The 19,037-nt window shown below is 36.2% G+C and overlaps 1 protein-coding gene across 6 annotated transcripts in view; it reads left to right on the top strand.

Moving 5' to 3' along the window:
• Window positions 1-19,037, top strand: part of SLK (STE20 like kinase) — a 71,981-nt gene that overhangs the window by 20,651 nt on the left and 32,293 nt on the right. For 5 of the 6 annotated variants that reach the window (XM_065552543.1, XM_065552542.1, XM_065552546.1 and 2 more), the window contains exons 2-6: window positions 10,964-11,128; window positions 14,666-14,714; window positions 15,489-15,638; window positions 18,247-18,319; window positions 18,541-18,735. In XM_065552543.1, coding sequence (XP_065408615.1) covers window positions 10,964-11,128; window positions 14,666-14,714; window positions 15,489-15,638; window positions 18,247-18,319; window positions 18,541-18,735 — 632 coding nt within the window. The remainder of the gene's footprint in view (window positions 1-10,963; window positions 11,129-14,665; window positions 14,715-15,488; window positions 15,639-18,246; window positions 18,320-18,540; window positions 18,736-19,037) is intronic. The other variant, XM_065552547.1, reaches the window with a different exon arrangement.

Here is a 19,037-nt window from a genome sequence, read left to right as displayed (position 1 = left end):
TCTCTCCATGGCACATAGCAGGTCAGGCACCTCTGATACGTGTTCAGATTGGGTGCTCATGATACACTGCATGACCAGCCACGATGTGTTCATAACAGTGACCACAACAGTAGAGAGCAGTGCAGGATCCATCCTTTGAGACAGATGGCAGGCTCACGGTAAACAGCGGCCATTGAAAAATGCAGTGAAACACAGTTGGAAGCCTATGTAGTGATGGGATGGAAAAAACCTGCATCATGGGATGTTGAGCATGCTCCCATGACGCACTGTGATCCACTTTGCCTCCCCACAACTCCTAGCTGCAACAGGTAGCAAGTAGCACAGTGGGATAGCTACCCAGAGTGCACTGCTCTGTCTGTCAATGCTAGAACACCACCTGTGATCACGCTCTGCCGACAGGAGCGTTGTGTGAACATGCACAAGTGATGTAATTATGCCAGATTTTGATCATTGATGTAACTTGCATCGACAAAACTCTGTATTGGAGACAAGGCCTTAGCTGTTCGAGGTAAAACCTTAGGCCTGCTCATAAGACTATGAGGAAAGCCTAGAGTTTACCTCAACTTGCTAACTTGTGTGAAAACAGCAAACTGACTTGCCTTCACTAGGATTGTACCTCTTGTTAGTTACCATGTATTAGCTAACTTGATTTAAGAATACACCTTTTTTCCTTGTGAAAATTATCCCCTAAGTCTATAAATACTGTAGCCTGAAACAATAGCTCAGAGATGTGAACTTCTCATTTATCTGAGTAGGGTGGTAACTCTGAAATTTAATAACCATTTAAATGTCAACGCTTAACTGTTTCGCTACTGATAAGCTTAGTAAAAATATCCATTTTAAGGGGGTATGCTGCCCTAAAGACACTATACCAGCATAGCAGTGTCTTCATTGCCCTCTAGTGTCGATGCAGCCTACACTACTGCTGTGGGAATTCTGTGCCAAAAAATTAAAAATTCTGCACACAGTATTTTCAAATTATGCATATTTTATTTGTCAAAATAACACAATGTAATCACACCAGTTTCAATTATTTTTGGTCATTTATTTCACAATACCTGTCAGCAAGTATGTCTGTAACAATACAGACAACAAAACAGATTCAGAAAATGTTTTTTGACAAACAGATTCCTTGCTAGGCATATTAATACAGAACTCTGAGTAATAATTCATTTAAACTACTATACAAAACCATATTTCCCGCACACACACCCTGAAGCAGTGCAAAGGCTGGGGGGAGTCAGGAGTAACAGAGGAGCTGAGGGACAGGGAAATAATTTCTGGGAAGGAGCCTGGGTGGGAAAAGTATGGAACAGGGTTTTGTTTTGTTTTTTTGGTGGTGGGAGGGAGGAGGAGGACTGTTAGGGAGCTTCCTCCATGCAGACCTGGCTATCCCCAGCCTCTCCCATTCAGTCAGGCACTTGTGTCCCTCCACCCCCACTCAGATACCCACTCCCCTCATCCCTATGTGGCCCTGCACCCCTTTGTGTCTCTCTGCCCCCACTCAGACACCCTCTGTCCCTATGTAGCTCTGCACCCTGTCCCCTATCACCATATGGCCCTGTGCCTCCACTCCCACTAGCCCTTATGAACCCCTGTCTGACATACACACACACACCCAGCACCCTAGGCTGTCTTTTTCCCCATAGCCCCCATCTCCTGACCTGGTCTGACAGGCGCTGTGAAGAAGGCTCTGCAGGCGCTTTCTCTTCCCTAGCTGGCTGGGAGTGCTCTGTGTACCACAGCACCCTCTGGTGGGCAAAAGGCAGAATTGCAGTAACTTTTCAGCAGAAGCTTTTTTCTGCACAAAAAATTCAAAATATGCTCGACTCATTAATTATGCACACGTGCAGTGGTGCAGAATTCTCCCAGGAGTACTACACTGACAGAGGGGTTTTTCTGTTGGTGTAGGAGCATCACCTCCCCAAACAAGGTTAGCTATGTCGATGGACGCCCTCTTTCAGTCAACATAGGTGCGTCTACAGAGGGGGTTATGTCAACTTAGCTACATCGGTTGGGTGGGTTTTTTTCCCACACCCTGACCAAAGTGTCTATGCTAATATAACTTTTCTAACATCTTAAACTTCCTTCTATGTCTTCCAGCTAGCTAACTAAATTTCCAGCTTTGCCTGACAACTTTGCTGCTGGAGTTGTGTTGATAGTATAGAGATTTGCTGCATATTGAAAAGATCATTTAATATAAAATATGAGCAGCTGTATTGGTTATTACTTGTTTTCATATTTAATTCAATAAAATTATGCATTTTTAAATTTCAGTTATGTTGCTGGTGAATTTCCAATCTGTGGGCTCAGAAACCATGGAGCATTACCTTAGATCTTCGCTTCAGCTTCTATAGAATAGATGAGTTCTTAGTTATAATTAACTCCCTGAAAACCAGACCCTTTTCATAGAGTCTCAGTTTGGGCACTCAAATCACTAGTTACTTTTGAAAATCTTGACCTTATAATTTAAAGGCACAAACCAAGAAAAACAGAATTAAACAAGATGGAATTAACATGGTATGGAGTATAGCCATTAGAGCAAGAGCACCTTCTCAGAGTGATGAGTTTTCAGTAGTTTATTGAGTAAAGAGACACAAGACCACTCACAAATGTTACTTCAAAGATTATTCCAAGCGTATATCCTCTGGCTTCTTTCATTTCAGAGTCTCTTCCCTCTGCTTTTTAAATATGCTACATTAACCTCTGCTCAGAGAATGAAACATTGACAAGATGCCTACGACTCATGACACTAAACCTACTTGTGACAGGATAATACAGACGTTGAGAAATTGTGAAATATAGCTGAAATGCCTTGGGGAGAGGTGTACCCTACTCAGCCAGTTGCAAAGAAAGAGGGTTGTCCTGAGATTGATGTGAAAGTGGAAATACCAAACAAGACAGTCCCTGCCTCAACGAGCTTTCAGTCCAACAAAAACAAGACTCAATGAGTGTAACAGAAGGAATTGGGGAGGAAGGATGAGGAAAACAGTAATGAGCTTCTGCCTGATGAAAGGGAAAAAATATTCCCTCCACACTGGAGGCTCCTGGCTCTTAGCAGGGGTGAGGGGATAATAGGCAGTTTTAAGCAAAATGGCAATATAAAAGTCATAATTCTCTTAAAATGAACATTTTTGCAACATTATTAACATTTCGTACACTAGTATGAAACACTTGTTAGTTGCGCTTATCAGGCAGGAGTAGTTCATCATGAGGATGCTTGGTTTTCCCCAGTCCTGAATTCACCATTAACCCACTCAGCAATAAAGGAGTTTTAATGGAAAAGCCATAATAAACAGTGTGATAATGATAGCTCCTCCCCCTTAATAATTATAACAAGTTAGTTACAAAAAGATACAAAACTCCAGAACTAGCTACATATGGTACTTAAAACTATTATAACATCTCAGTTATATCAGAGGAAGGACATCTGTCATGCTTCTGCCATTCATAAACATACAGATAAAATCTCTAATTTAATATAGCTGCAAAGTTTGCATAAGGGCAGCCATTTCCTCCTTGCACATTTTGTGCATAAAGCTTTCCAGAGGGTTTTATATTTAACATTTATTTCAAATGATTCCAATATGCTTTATGAACTGATACTAGCTGCCACAGCAATTATTGTGTATACCACTGGTGTGGCTACATTATAAATTAAATTCAGTACGTGTATAACAGTATACTACACAACAACACTACAGAACATATTAAAAGAGGAGTAATTTAGGTAGGCATACTGTAATAAGCCAACTTGTAATTTTGTCAGTATTCCAGGGTTAACACCCATACAGTTATGAATAATCACATGGGAATCTTTAATGGATACAATTCATGGGTCCATCTCATTTGAAAGACAGCATCTTAAGCATCATATTGCTCCTAAAACCATGCTGGGATAGTGGTTTTCCTTTGAATCTGAGTGAAGAGTCCATCTACTGAATCCTGAACGCCATTTTTGCAGCACTAGGTGTTCCTCAGAGATCTGTCATCCAAGTGCTGGCTCTTATCAACCCTCTTTCTCTTGTGAGATATGGTAATATCAAAAACTAATGGAGATTCAGTGTAAGCTTCGTAAAAGAATCAAAAGACAAAATCAAAAGTACGTAATTGCTGGAAGTCTTAGCTTTTAATATATTTTTAATTTTGCACCTCTTGTTAAATGAACATCAGCATAGAATTGGGCAGAAATATTTGTTTACATCTTTATTCATAACCTGTAGAAGATCTGTGAAACACTAGCTTAAATATATCATATAATTTTCTTTAATTCCTGTTCAATTTTCCATTTGTTTACAGTTGGTTTATATTTTTAAAAAAGCAAATTATTTTAAAAAATTCTAAAGCTTTGTGGCAGGCAGCAATTCAGCAATGCCCTCAGAATCAATTAAAATTTTCTTAACATTTTACTTCTTGTAATATTCTAAACTTAAATTTCTCCAAAAACGAGTTGTTTTAATATTGTAAAGAGAATTATCAATCTGTTTCTAACACTTTTTAGGAAACAAAGACATTTTGGCAATGCCTTTTTTCTTTTGCAAGTTGATAAAAACATACCCTACTTCCTCTTCATTAGCTCAGAAATAAGTATGTTTTTATCTGAACAAAATAGCTTTTCAGCAAATAAAGATAAAGTGCAAAGTATGATGACAAAGAGTATGTACATAACAAACCTCGTAAGAAACCACAAAAGCCAATTTCCACATGGTATTGATTGTCATATTTTATGATTAATATGGAATCTTATTTTACCACTGCTTTCTAACAATATGAAGTAGTTTGTTTTTCATCAAATATCTTTTTGTAAAGTATTGCTAGTCTTAATTTAGCATAAGCATGTCTTTGTAAAAGGAAAAGTATACATTATTTTAACTAGCTATTGCACACTTTAGCAAGGTAGAAGGCTGCAGTGCTTATACAGTGATGTATCTTATTTCATTTAGTCTTTCAGCTCTAGTCATCTACCTCTGTTTTCACACATCACCTCATAATCCTTTAATCTAGCTCAAATTACAGTATCAAAAAATATTAAACAATTACCCTCCCCCCCCAAATCCCCTTACTTTGAGCTAGCAGTATGTATCTCTTATATAAGCAACTCAATTGAATGACTTGTGCTGTACTCCCTTCCCCTCTACATAGGTATCAAAATTTGCCATCTCACTGTTCACCACCTTTTCCAGAACATTAATGTATTAATATCGCAGTCCTAGTACAGATCATTGGGCACTTGACTGTTATCCTTCTGCGATATTGGAAATATACCATTTAATTCCACTCTGTTTTGTGCCAGCCAGTTTCATAACCATGACAGTACTTTATTCCTTGTCTGTGACTACTTAGTTTCCTTAGTAACTAGTGCTGTCAAACAAATTAAAAAGATTAAAAAAACCCACAATTAATTGCAATTTTAATCGCACTGTTAATAATACAATACCATTTAAATATTTTTGGATGTTTTCTACATTTTCAAATGTATTGATTTCAATTACAACACAATACAAAGTATACAATGCTCACTTGATATTTGCAATAAAAAATATTTGCACTGTAAAAAAGATAAAAGAAAGTATTTTTCAATTCACCTCACAGAAGTACTGTAGTGCAATTTCTTTATTGTGAAAGTGCAACTTACAAAAGTAGATTTTTTTTAACATAATGCACTCAAAAATAAAGTAATGTAAAACTTTAGAGCCTACAAGTCTCCTCAGTCCTACTTTTTGTTCATCCAATCACTAAGATAAACAAGTTTGTTTACATTTATGGGAGATAATGCTGCCCACTTTTTAGATATGTCACCTGAAAGTAAGAAGAGGCATTCACATGACACTGTTGTAGCTGGCGTTGCAAGGTATTTACATGCCAGATATGCTAAACATTTGTATGCCCCTTCATGCTTCGACCATCATTCCAGAGGACATGCTTCCATGCTGATGACAGGTTTTGCTCAATAACAATCCAAAACACTGGAAACTGACACACATTTATTTTCATCATCTGAGTCAGATGCCACCAGCAGAAGGTTGTTTTTCTCTTTTGGTGGTTGGGTTCTGTAGTTTCTGCATCGGAGTGTTGCTCTTCTAAGACTTTTGACAGTATGTTCCACACTTTGTCCCTCTCAGATTTTGGAAGGCGCTTCAGAGTCTTCAACCTGGAATGTTGGCCGAAGCATGAAGGGGCATACGAATGTTTAGCATGTCTGGCATGGAAATACCTTGCAAGACAGGCTACAAAAGTGCCATGTTAATGCTTGTTTTCACTTTCTGGTGACATTGTAAACAAGAAGCCGGCAGCGTTATCTCCCATAAATGGAATAACATTAAGTGTTAGAGCTTTGTAATCGTCATCATATTTGACTGGGTGTCTGAGTGGAAGCCTAACTTCCTGTTTGCAGCAGCTATATGAAAAACATGTCGTTATAAACCAGGATAGGTCATCAAGACTATGATTATTTTAAACAGCATCTTCCACATTTACAACAAAGCAAACAAATGTTTAATTCCAGCCTTAATTAGCAAAAATGTAAAGGTTTTTAAATTCAGCATTACTTTCTAATTCTTAAAAACGAGTCTACTTTGCCTACTTACTCAAATTAGTGTTTTTCTGGCAGATTGTTTCAATAGCCAGTGAAGTCATACAGTATCCCACTAGAGAACAGGCAGAAGGAGGGAAAAGGGAGAAGAAAGATTCTCTAGCCTGTATTATCTCAGCAGTGTCTGTAGTTGGCAGAGTAAGAGAGCATGGCATAGTTAACCCCTCTACAGTAGCAAACAGCTGGGCAAAGATCTAAATTTCAGAAACCTAATTGCAGAGGGTGCTAAGAAAGATCATGGAGGTGGGGGGACAGTTGAGTCTAGGGATAGTGCTCTGGTACCTTTAGTGTCTCCCTTTCCCTAGAGATGAAAAACTGTATCAGATTCCCCAAAAGCTGGTGACCTGAAGAAGAAAGTCTCTGATATCTTTGAGTCCTTATCATAATCCTTAGGACTTGTAATAATAGTAACTGGGATTCCAGGGGAGCCACACTGAGGTCACTCAATTAGCGTGAACTGCAAAGAATGGGGCAGACAATCCCCAAAGCTGGAGGATATTCCAATACTTAGATTTACCAAACCAGCACAAAACCAGAGTTCAAGTTACTTGGAACACAAGGATCTGGGAAAGATCAACATGCAGGGAGATCTGTCAGTACAAACAGAACAAATGTGGATTTTGTTGCATTTAGACCACTCAGTGATATTCCTATGTTTTGAATTACACCTCTACCTCGATGAAACGCTGTCCTCGGGAGCCAAAAAATCTTACCGCGTTATAGGTGAAACAGTGTTATATCGAACTTGTTTGATCCGCTGGAGTGCGCATCATCCCCCCCCCCCCCCCCCCGGAGCACTGCTTTACCGCGTTATATCATAATTCGTGTTATATCGGGGTAGAGGTGTACTACTTTTTGTTTTCAATCACGATGAAGTTGAGCCAGAAAGTGATACTCCTGCTGTTGTAAAACTCAGTGATTCCTATCAAACTCTTAAGTATAGCTTTATTTGAAAAAAAAAATCAATTTCAGAAATGCTTTATAGTTCGCATTTTATAATGAATGCAAATTTTAAAAAGTCTTTTGTTATGCATTTCCCTGCGAGTTAGGCAATTTTAGAATTCTTTGTCACAGGCAGATCTACAGATTCTAGACAGTGGGGGTATGTCCACACTGCAGTTAAGCACGTGCAACTGGCCCATGTCATCTGACTCAGACTTGTGGGGTTCGGGCTATTGGGCTGTTTAACTGCAGTGTAGACATTTGGGCTTCGGTGGGAGCCTAGGCTCTGTGACCTTGAGGACACAAGCCTGAATGTCTACACCACAATTAAACAGCCCCAAAGCCTGAGTCAGCTGACACAAGCCAAACATGAGTGTTTAAATGCAGCGTAGACGTACCCTCAAGGTCGTGGACTCTGAACTCCAAGGAGATACTGAAGAAAATAAATTTCTGCCCGTTCTGTGAAAATAAATTTTTGGGTAAGTAGATATTTGCATTAAGTAAGTAGATATTTCATCTTTACTATGCACATATCAGTCTGGTTTTACTGTGGAATTAGATACCTATTTTATCTTTCATTTATTTTATCTATCATTAATTTATTAATGATACAATATATTGAGTGCAGTTAGAGTACAGGAAGATTTGACTTTTGCTCCTTTTGCAAAACATGAAACCAATACAAACAAATGATAAAATACCTTGGTTTCACCTTTATATTATCAGACATTAGAATATCTACCTCAGTAATTAGTTTTATGTTTTAGAATAACTTCATACAGCTATGAATGTTCTGATATTACTGTGGAAAAACAAAAAGGCAAATGTCAAGACTTTTGTTTTGTTTTTACAGTTCACTTTTGGAAGTGCTACTTGATATATAAATTTACTACATTCTTGTCAAGAAAATCATATCCTCAACATAATATAGTAGTCTTAGCTGATTCATTCAAATTATATTCTAGCATTGCTGCACGTTGATGAATACATATGCTCTGACTAAATGTCCATCTTAAATAAGTAATTTTGTTGATGTGGCCAAAAAAAAAAGGCAAGACTATTTGAAAATAATTAGGACTATTATTTTACTGGTGATATTTTTCCCCCCATAGCTCATATGTATGGAAATGTTTAGTCATTTTATTTTTTGATAGTAATACACTAGTAAGTGACCATTTCAGTTCACAAATTGAATGAACCACGTTTTTGTGTGCATGTTTATAAACCTATCATTTGTGTGTTTTCCAGTTTTTCCTTTCAATAGAACACCCAATTGAGTTAAGTAGATACTTGTAAATACTGATCTACCTTTTAGTTTTAATATATATTTTACAGAGTAATTGAATAAATCATTGAGTTTTAAAGGAACACTCTCAACTTGGAAATCATGTTTAAAAATTCTTATCTGTGGGTATTACAAGTAATGTCTAAAATTAGCATAACTAAAAGAGATTAGAGGAAAAACATCTTTTTAAGGAGTTTTTGTGCATTTGTGATGGCACTTTGTGTATAGTCAGTTTCATGGTTTTTCTTCTATTATCAAGAGAATTGTGCTTCAGTCCTGCAACTACACATTTGTGGGCACAGGGGTTGCTCTGCGTGGATATATTTGCAGCATTGTGGTCTTTGCCAGTTTTCCGTGTTGCTTTTGTGGGTCTTTCAGACAGTACTTGGTGAGGGAAACCTTCTTCTTTTTTAAAAAAAAAAAAAAAAAAAATTAGGGAAACATGATTGTTTTAGAAATTACTTTTTTCTCATTTATTGAAATTGATTAGATTCCAAATTTATGGTGTCACTTCAAAAGATTTTTTTTAAATTGTATTTTTGTCCATTTATGATGTATGTAGACAGACAAAGGCTTTTGTTTTACTTTTATGATTGTTTTTGATCTTAAAAATATCAAAACGTCCAGTCTCATCTTCTCTAGTTTTACTGGATTACTTTTTGAGTATGGTGAGCTCTCACGCTTTTACTGAATGTTTAACAAAGACTTCCCTTCTTCCAAATATTTGTTAACTTTGGTATTAAAAAGGTGTTGTTAAAAGCCAAACAAAAACCAGAGTTTTAAACAGTCTAACTACAAATCCTTTCCTCTCTCAGTTGCTCAGCTTTCTGGGTTTTGTTGCTTGTGATGGCATAATTCCATTAGTTCTCCATTTGCTGGGGGACCTCTCTACACCAAGAACATTTTCTAAAAGTTTCCCACCATTGCTGTATGCAGTTCAGCTGCCCCTGTGTTAGCAGTATGCGACAGGCTGCCAGAATTTTCAACATCCTATTAAACACCACCAGCAGCAGGTAGACATCTATACTAGAGCTCCCAGTTATGCTAACACTGTTGGAGCTGAACTGTAATTATCAACGGCATGCCATTTTGAGACATTTTTCCTAGGATAGGTCCATAAAGTTTTACAAGGTCAACAAACTTTAGTTGTTTGACCTTGTTTGAAAAACAGAGAGTTTTTCTTTATAAAAGGCACAATCCTCTACCTCCTATTTTTCCACTTTGTGGTTCCTTTCTTAACACTCCAAGATCCAGTGTAGTTTTAGTTCAGTTAGTAAGATCTAAGATTGTAAACAAGCTTGTAGAGAAGGTTTTTAGCTTAGTGTGTTCTCAGAACAGTTACTTCTAACCTAGCAGGAAGTCAGGAGGTGATATCATCCTCCTTAGTCTATGATTACACTACAGCTTAAATCGACATAAATTATGTCACTCAGGGGTGTGAATTAGCCATCCCCTTGAGCGACATAATTTATGCTGATTTAAGTGCTGGTGTGGACAGTTCTGTGTTGGTGGGAGAGCTTCTCTTGCTGCTCACAGGGGCTGGAGTAATTAAGCAGATGGGAGAGCTCTCTCCCGTTGGCTTAGAACAGCTACACTAGAGAGGCAGTACTGTGGCCCATAGAGCATCCCAGGAAGCTGTCATAACTGAGACAAATCTTTAGTTACTCCCAGTGCTTCTTCAGCCCCAGGAGGATGGCACAAAGGTGGTTTAAAGCCACCTTACCCCATCCTTCATTTGAGATGTAAATTTTATGCTCTTCCTTTTATAGGGAGTACCAACAGTAACTTCCTTGAGAGATAGACAGCATGATGATTCAGAGAATGGAACTAGGAATCAGGAACTCCTACGTTCTCAACTTATTTCTTCCATGGATTCTCTCTTTCACTGGGAAAGTTATCAAACCTTCCTCTGCCTCAGTTTATCCAGTATATAATATGTATATATTGTCTTCTGTGTGGTATGTTGAGGATTAATTAGTAAATGTTCGTAAAACATGTTGAAAGATGGCAAAATGCTATAGTAGTTTTTATAGTAATTATTATAACAGAATCTTGAGGTGAAACAATTGAAGTTTGTCACTATTTTGAATGGATTCAATATTGAGAAGTTCCTGTTTTAATGGTGCTGTGACTTCCTTTTACAGGCTCAGAACAAAGAAACCAAAGTCCTTGCTGCAGCAAAGGTGATTGATACGAAATCTGAGGAAGAACTAGAAGATTACATGGTTGAGATTGATATTCTGGCATCCTGCGATCATCCAAATATTGTCAAGCTTCTTGATGCTTTCTACTATGAAAACAATCTTTGGGTAGGTGTTTCCTTTTGTATACCGTTCTCCTATTTATGTAAAAATATTGAACTTTAGGTTTCTCTCCCCGCCCCCCCCAACTTAATAATAAGAGACTTTTTATATCATTATTCCATCAAATCTTTTCTACATCATTACTAATTATTAGGATAATTATCCGCCCCATTTTACAACTAACTTGCAAGTCGCATGATTACTGTGTCAAAATATCTAGCAAATAGGTATGATGAAATTAAGATATACAGAGGCATCTATTCAGCTCTGACTGTAACAGCAGCTCTGGTTCACCCTGTTAGGATTCTAAAACTTGGAATTTGATAGTTTATGTCCCTGTATAGAGAGGATTTGGACATTTCTTGTTCGTAACTGCTGGATTCAAGTTTTAAGTCCACCAGCACTGTTCAGAAATAGATAACGGCAAAATTTGATAACAGGAAGATTTGATAACGGCAACCACACAATTAAAAATAAAATAAAAATTAGGGCTTATAGAGCCCAATCTTGTGAGATGCTGATTAACCTCAACTTCCACTGGTTTTAGTGGGACTTGAAGGCACTCAGTAACTTCCAGAAAGTGCTTAGCATCTCTCAGAACTGGGCCCACAATTTGCTGACGATCCAGGCCTTTGAATGTACATGTATTGATTTCACAAATACAATGCATGTACTTAGATACTCTGCTAATTGTTTTGCAGTGAATTACATGTATATAAATATCAAAGTCATGTGTAATAAGATTATTCCACCTTTGTTCTTTGTTATCATCATTATTAGACTGGAATAGGCTTCCAAGGGAGGTTGTGGAATCCTCACTATTGGTGGCTTTTAAGAACAAGTGGCACAGGCACCTGTCAGGAGGGTCTAGGTTCATTTGGTCCTGCCTTAGCATGGTGGCTGGCCCTGTTGACTTCTGAAGGTCCATTTCTAGCCCTACATTTCTATGATTATTTATTAAGAAAGAAGTATACTTGGGTCTGTACAAGGAAGATAATCTTTGCCCTTTGGCGTTTACAGTTTAAATACACACACAACACAAGTTAGACAGAAAATATCCTAGGACACATAAATAAATTTAACTTTGATCACAGCCTTTTAAAAACACTAATGGATGATATCAGTTTTACTAATGTGAATTTGCATGGGAGGGTTTCATGGAAGAATTTCATGAACGAAGAGTTGAATAGGGAGAAAGTTCCATGTGCAGGGGGGGCCATACGAGAGACGAACATCAAAGTGAGTGGTTAGGTGGGATTCATTGGCAGAGTGAAGGGGCAAAAGGGTGAGTCGTTTGAAATAAAAGCAGAGACATAGATTTGGTGGAGTTGAAGGTGACAGTGAGAAGCCTAAACTTTGTGGTAGGCAAAAGGAAGCCACTGGTAGGAATCAAAGACAGGAGTGATAGTTAGAATAATCAGTGAGGTGATAATCAGATAAATAATCCTCAAGAAGGATATTATCTATGTTTCTCAAAAAGATTTAAAATGTTTAGTTGTACATTTTTATTAGTTTGAAATGGGATACTGTGCTCCCTCTGTTTTTAATTAAGAATAAATGTCTTCAGTCCTATCACCTTTACTTGTTATTTTGTTAGCTCACTCAAACTAAACAGGAGTCAGCCTTGATTAGTACTTGCATAGGAGACCTCCCTGGATGCTTCAGGAAGTAATATTAGTGATTTGGTATATGGCATTCTTCCCTCTGAGGCCCTGATTCAGGAAAGCAGTTAAGAAGTGCTTAAGTCCATCCCTTTTAAGGACAGCACTTACGCATATGCTTAACTTTAAGCATGTGCATAAATACCAATGATGTTAATGGGACCTAACCATATGCTTAAAGTTAAGCACATGGTTAATTACTGTTTTGAGTAGGAATGCTTGCCTGAACTGCCTTTTATTACTCAACCTATGCCCCAGCAAAGAGGTAAATGCAAATTAATATTTCATCCATTTGTAGTAATTAATAATCATTTTAAAATGCTCAAGTTCTGACCAGTTTGTCTTATCAGCTTTTATTCTTTAGTAATCAAATCTGTGTCTCCCATGTAGTAGTAATAAAGTGTGATTTATTTCTCCTCAGAGTCATAATCTGGTTTATGAAAATAAGCTTGTATTTTCTTCTCTTACGTTATTTTAGACCTGTGGCCCATAAAGAAAAAAAAGACAAGATTTGGCATTAAGTTCTCCTGGGTAGCAAACTGTTTAACTGTTAATTTTCTAAAATAAGATAACAGTCAGAAATGGGTATTAAAAATGGTTTCTGGCTTCCATCAGTTTTACAAACACCTTTTTCATCAAAAGGACATATACAAAAATGTGTATTAAACTAAATTTTATAGACTATATTATTTTATGTGGAATTTTTCTACAGTGATTTTTTTGGCATTTTGCCTCATTCTTCACTTGTCTGGTTTGTAAAAACAAAACACTGCAGATGTGTAAATTGAGTAATGGTATGTGAATGTGGCAGGGGTTTACAAAGATTCTACATGATATTAGTTCTTCATAATACTGTTGTGAGGAGCAGTTAGTATAAGTATAGTGTCACATAAGTTGTAAATGAGTATTTAAGTATTTATCTAAGTCATAAATTGAGACACATTTCTTTTTTAAGAAAAGTGTGTTCTGAGTTAAACATCAAGGTGTTTTCCCAGTGTATGATTGTGAGGAAGTAGTTGTCATAGTGAACTTTTTAATTAAATATTCAACGTTTAATGAAAAAGAAAACTACTTCAGAATATAAAAAAATGAGATCTCAATGTGCTGAAAGGTAGGTACATTTTTTAATAAATCCTTCTTTCCATCCTTTTTATTATTTTTGTCCACCTTCTTTTTGTCTCTATAAATCAGCAGGGTTTGTATCCCCAAATAACTGCATTATATTTTTATATAATAAGAGACTTAGGAGCAAGGGTGTGGAATATTCCCAGTGTTACTAGTTATTCTGGGGCCAAGAGACTGTTCTATGGACATGAATAGGAAGAAGGAGAAAAACAAGTCAAAGGGTTTTTGGTTTTCCCTTTAAAAAATGTGACCGGTCTATTTCCTTTGATTTTTGATGTCTTTCCTTTCATGTAAATGTTATACTTTTTCTGTTTCATCTGAAGGGGGAGTGAAGATCAGGCAGCTGTCTCTGGGCTGTTAACAAATGTTTTGGCTCCTGTACTCAGAATTTTCAAATCAGAAATGACTATATAATGATTATGCAAATCACACACTCAGCCAACCAGATTCCAGTTGACTTTAATCCTTTTATTGTGGAATTTATATACCCGGATTAACACATTTTGTCTGAGGATCTCCAAGCACTTTGCACACAATTTACTTAAGCCTTGCAGTGCCACTTTCAGTTAGCTAATATCACTGTTCTACAGAGGTTAGATAAGTGATTTATCAAGGTCACACAGCAAGCCAGGGATAAACGAGGAAATAGAACCCAAGCCACCTGATGCCAAGTCCTGTGGTCTCTGACCTCTAGACAACACTTCCAATTCAGTACATTAGCTTTATTTTTAATACCTGTGTTTTTATTTATACACAGATCCTGATTGAATTTTGTGCAGGTGGAGCAGTAGATGCAGTAATGTTGGGTAAATACGAGTTTTTGTTTCAAATAATAATCTTTATAACAGGTTAAAATAAATATAATTCAATATTTGGAAGGATTTTACTTTTTAAAATTATATACTATTTTGAAATGCAGATATTTTGTTTGTATTTTATGCAGGACTATACTGAACAATATGCATTGTGATGATTTTAAAATATTTATTATATGAGCTTAAAGTGATATATCTATGTATATAACTCCCTCATCTTAATGCAAAGTAATTTTGTTATTTTTAAAATAGTCATTATATTTCTCAAAAATCTAAATTATTTTTAAATTAATAATTTAAATTATGCATTAATTTATGCATGTGAGCAACTTTAATCGCATGGACAACTTATTTATGTGATTAGTTGTCCATGTATTTAAGTCTTTACAGAATCTGGTTCTTTTTTCCATCTTAATCTAATTATGTTTTAAATAATACTTTATATTTCCTTGACCTGAGAGTCATTTTAATGACATTTCCGTATATTAAACAGAAAATTTAAGCTAACTTTATAAATAGTTCATAAATGAGATGTTCCCAGATCCCAGGTGTGAAATCATGGCTCCATTGGAGTTAATGGGAATTTTGCCATTGACTTTAATGGGCCAGAATTTTTTGCCTAATGTTTACTTCTAAAACTAAGTTGTCAGATTGACAGTTTTTGCTATGATTTATAATGATCAGTCTGGAAATTTATGTAAAAATAAAAACAAAAATGCAAAAGATAGGATTTTTTTAATATTTGTGTTTGTGTTTCTCTTTCAGAACTTGAGAGGCCATTAACAGAGCCACAGATCAAAGTAGTTTGCAAGCAGACTTTGGAGGCACTGAACTACTTGCATGAAAATAAGATCATTCACAGAGATCTAAAAGCTGGCAATATTCTTTTTACATTAGATGGAGACATTAAACTGGGTAAGGCTCCTGCATGGAAATATACAAGTTTTTTTTAAAAAAAACCAACAGATCATCTTATGAACTTTTTTGTTTAAATTGTTGTTTGGCACTGTTGAGTATTTGTGTATTTAGATATACATTATAGAAGAATTATAGTTCAACAGACATAAGTGATTTTTTGTTATTTTGAAAAATAAGTAAAGCTTGAGTTATCTTATTTATGCTTGGCAAACCTCCCATAGCGTTCAAAGGGAGCAGGAGCAGGCCTGGTACCAATATTGTTACTGAATTGTTTGAAAGTCAGGTTATGCTAGGTGTAAATACTTTTAAATTTATATATAATATATATAAACAAGAATTTTATAGTAGGTTTATGGTAGAAACCTCAGCTCTTCCTTTTGCTGAGTTTGGCTATGGACAACTATATTTAAAATGTGTGAAAATAAAGTCTATAATAATTGAATTTCTTTAAATGTCTCCCACTAATATTCTAGGTATAGAAAAAATGTGATATGATCGCTGTTATTAATACTGGTGTTCCCTTTTCCCTACAGCCTTTTATACCACTGATCACTCCCTCTTCCTTAACCTCAGTGGGAGCTGGAACACACAATTGCTATGAGCTTTGTCATTTTTATTCCTAGCATTCTGTCTGAAGTAATCACCACCACCCAAAATTTTCTCTCCTGAGAATGCAGATGGTATAGAGAGGAAATCTCCATGAGGATTCCTTCATGAAAGCTCCATATTGTCCCATTGAGGGATGGAATTTGGTCCCTCCATCTAGGAAATGACTAAATGGCCCACCTCTAAATCTGGTAGATCCTCAGGGATGCACAGTTGTCCAGATCTATCTTCATGGAGGCCCTCTGCTTTTACACTGGCTTTGGGGCTCCAAGTAGCATTCCTTCACTACTAGCTTAACTTTGAAGTCAATTAAAAAATTCAGAATAGCTAAGCAAGTGCTTTGGTGATTCTGTGCCTCAGTTTTTCATCTGCAAAGTAGGGATGATAATCCTGCCTTCCTATTTGTCTTGTCTGTTAAACTTGTCAGCTTCAAGGCAGGGACTGTCTCTTCCTGTGTATATATACACAGCACCTGGCACAATGGGAACCCAATCTTGATAGTGGCCTCCCACTGTTTCCTTGTACTCCTCTGTCTGTATCTACCTTTTGTCTCTTGTCTTCTACTTAAATTATAAGCTTCTTAGGGTAAGTAACTTTTTTTTGTTTTGTGTTTATACAGCCCCTAACACAATGGGGTCCTAGTCCATGACTAGGATTGGTAGGGACTATATTAGTACAAATAAATAAATAATACTATAATAAAATAATAATTAATACTAAAGCCTGAGGCTGTATTATCTTTTCTAACAAATTTCCACAGGATCAGAACTAGGATGAGTGTATTCTTCTGTCTTTGCCCATTTCCCTTGTCCCACGAGATCTCTGCCTCTTCTCAGCCCGGATGTGAAGTTGGGTTATAGTGCTGTAGAGGTAGCTGAGACCCTACTTCGCAGAGAAATCTGAGTGGGGAAGTCCCCTTTATGCGTGGATTCAGTGGATGTAAACTGGCCCTTAAAATTCAGACTGGTCAAAGATTTAATTTACTTTACCTTTGAAAAGGAAACAGAGTCTGTATGTAAGAATGTGTAATCTCTTTCTTGCTCCATGTACTATTTGATTTTTTGCTTCTGGTGGTCTTGAATTTAAGTGCAATGCCTCCTGTTTTTTAATAAATAATATGGAATTTCATGTGTGACAGTTTTATGAGAAACAATCAAGTTTTAATGTCTAATTTATAGTATCTACAGTCCTTTAATATTTCTGTTTTTATACTGGAATAGGCAGCTGCCTTAATCCTACATTTTTCTGTAAAGAGTAAAATTAGGCTTATCAGGTGTTGAGCCTATCACGTCATTTTATACAGATTGAAGCAGACAGCATATGGGTATTTTGTCTCTTTGGTCCAATCAGTACACTTTAATTAAGAAGAGTTAGAACATCTGCTATAGTAGGACACAAAAAAGTATCTCTTAAAAATAAATATACTTATTTTATAAATGAGACATGTCATGCTTGATATGCTATTTGATAAAATTTATTATAGGAATGCCAGATTTCTAATTTACATTTTACAATCAAAAGTGTACCTACATGCCTTTACTATTAGCCTTTTTCAAAGATTTCATACTGGGAGAACAGGAAAAAGAAAATAAATCCTAGTTTAGGATTTCTGAATTAGTGTAAAAATCAGAGATGTTAATGTTCAAGTTTAGTGTGATAATTTCATAGGCAAAATAAATAATTACCTAATGGAAAATATTTTATTCCTTTTCTTCTAACAACAAATATTTCTCCTACCGGCCATTATTTCTGTCCCTCACATCCTAATCTTGGCATTAGCCTTTAAAGTGCTTTATTTTTAGCAGGGGAAGGCATTATACTTTTTTATTAGAGCAGTTAGTGAGCTACAACGCATTACTGATTAATAATACCAACATATTTAAATATTTTGAACTCTCACTTTGGAGTTTTAATATTCATATATGTATACTTTTTGGTCTGAAATATAGCTCAAAATTTCCACCTCTAAATTAGTAATATTTTTATTGTTTGATTCAAGCGGATTTTGGCGTATCTGCTAAAAACACAAGGACAATACAGAGAAGAGATTCTTTCATTGGTACACCTTACTGGTAAGTGTGCAATTTTGTTAACTTTTTAGCATGAACTAATATTTTAATATCACAGTTGATTATATAGATTATATAGAATAATGTAAAGTATGTTAGTGTGCCATTTACTTTAAAATATTTAAATTTCATTAATATTTTAATTAAGTCAACAATTTAGAATGTTTTTGACTGCAGATGATAATGCTTCATTCTCTAATTCTATAAACCATTCTCTTTTGCAGGATGGCTCCTGAAGTGGTAATGTGTGAGACATCTAAAGACAGGCCTTATGATTATAAGGCTGATGTGTGGTCACTGGGCATCACTTTAATAGAAATGGCTCAAGTAGAACCACCTCATCACGAGTTAAATCCTATGCGCGTGCTGCTGAAAATAGCAAAATCTGACCCACCTACATTGGCACAGCCTTCAAAATGGTTAGTCTTTTAATGCTAACTTTTTTTGTCAAGGGTTTTGGAGATTGACCCTGAGTCTGCAACGATTTAAGCACATTTAACTTCAGGCCCTTGAGTAGTCCTATTAAACTGTATGAACTACTCACATGCATTAAGTACTTATATGTGGCCTTGGAGGATTGGGGCCCATGACTTTACTTTTTGTTATTGCAGTGTCTAGAAACTTTCATATTAAAAAGGCTACAGTATCTTAGTATTTTAATATTGTTGGAAAACAGAGCTTGTTCTTTTTAAACATAAGATTCAGATTCAACATCAAATGT

Source organism: Chrysemys picta, chromosome 7 (genome assembly GCF_011386835.1).
Source record: "Chrysemys picta bellii isolate R12L10 chromosome 7, ASM1138683v2, whole genome shotgun sequence".
Classification (NCBI taxonomy): domain Eukaryota; kingdom Metazoa; phylum Chordata; order Testudines; family Emydidae; genus Chrysemys; species Chrysemys picta.
The sequence above is the reverse complement of the archived record's forward strand: the minus strand, read 5'-3'. Positions and strand labels throughout refer to the sequence as shown.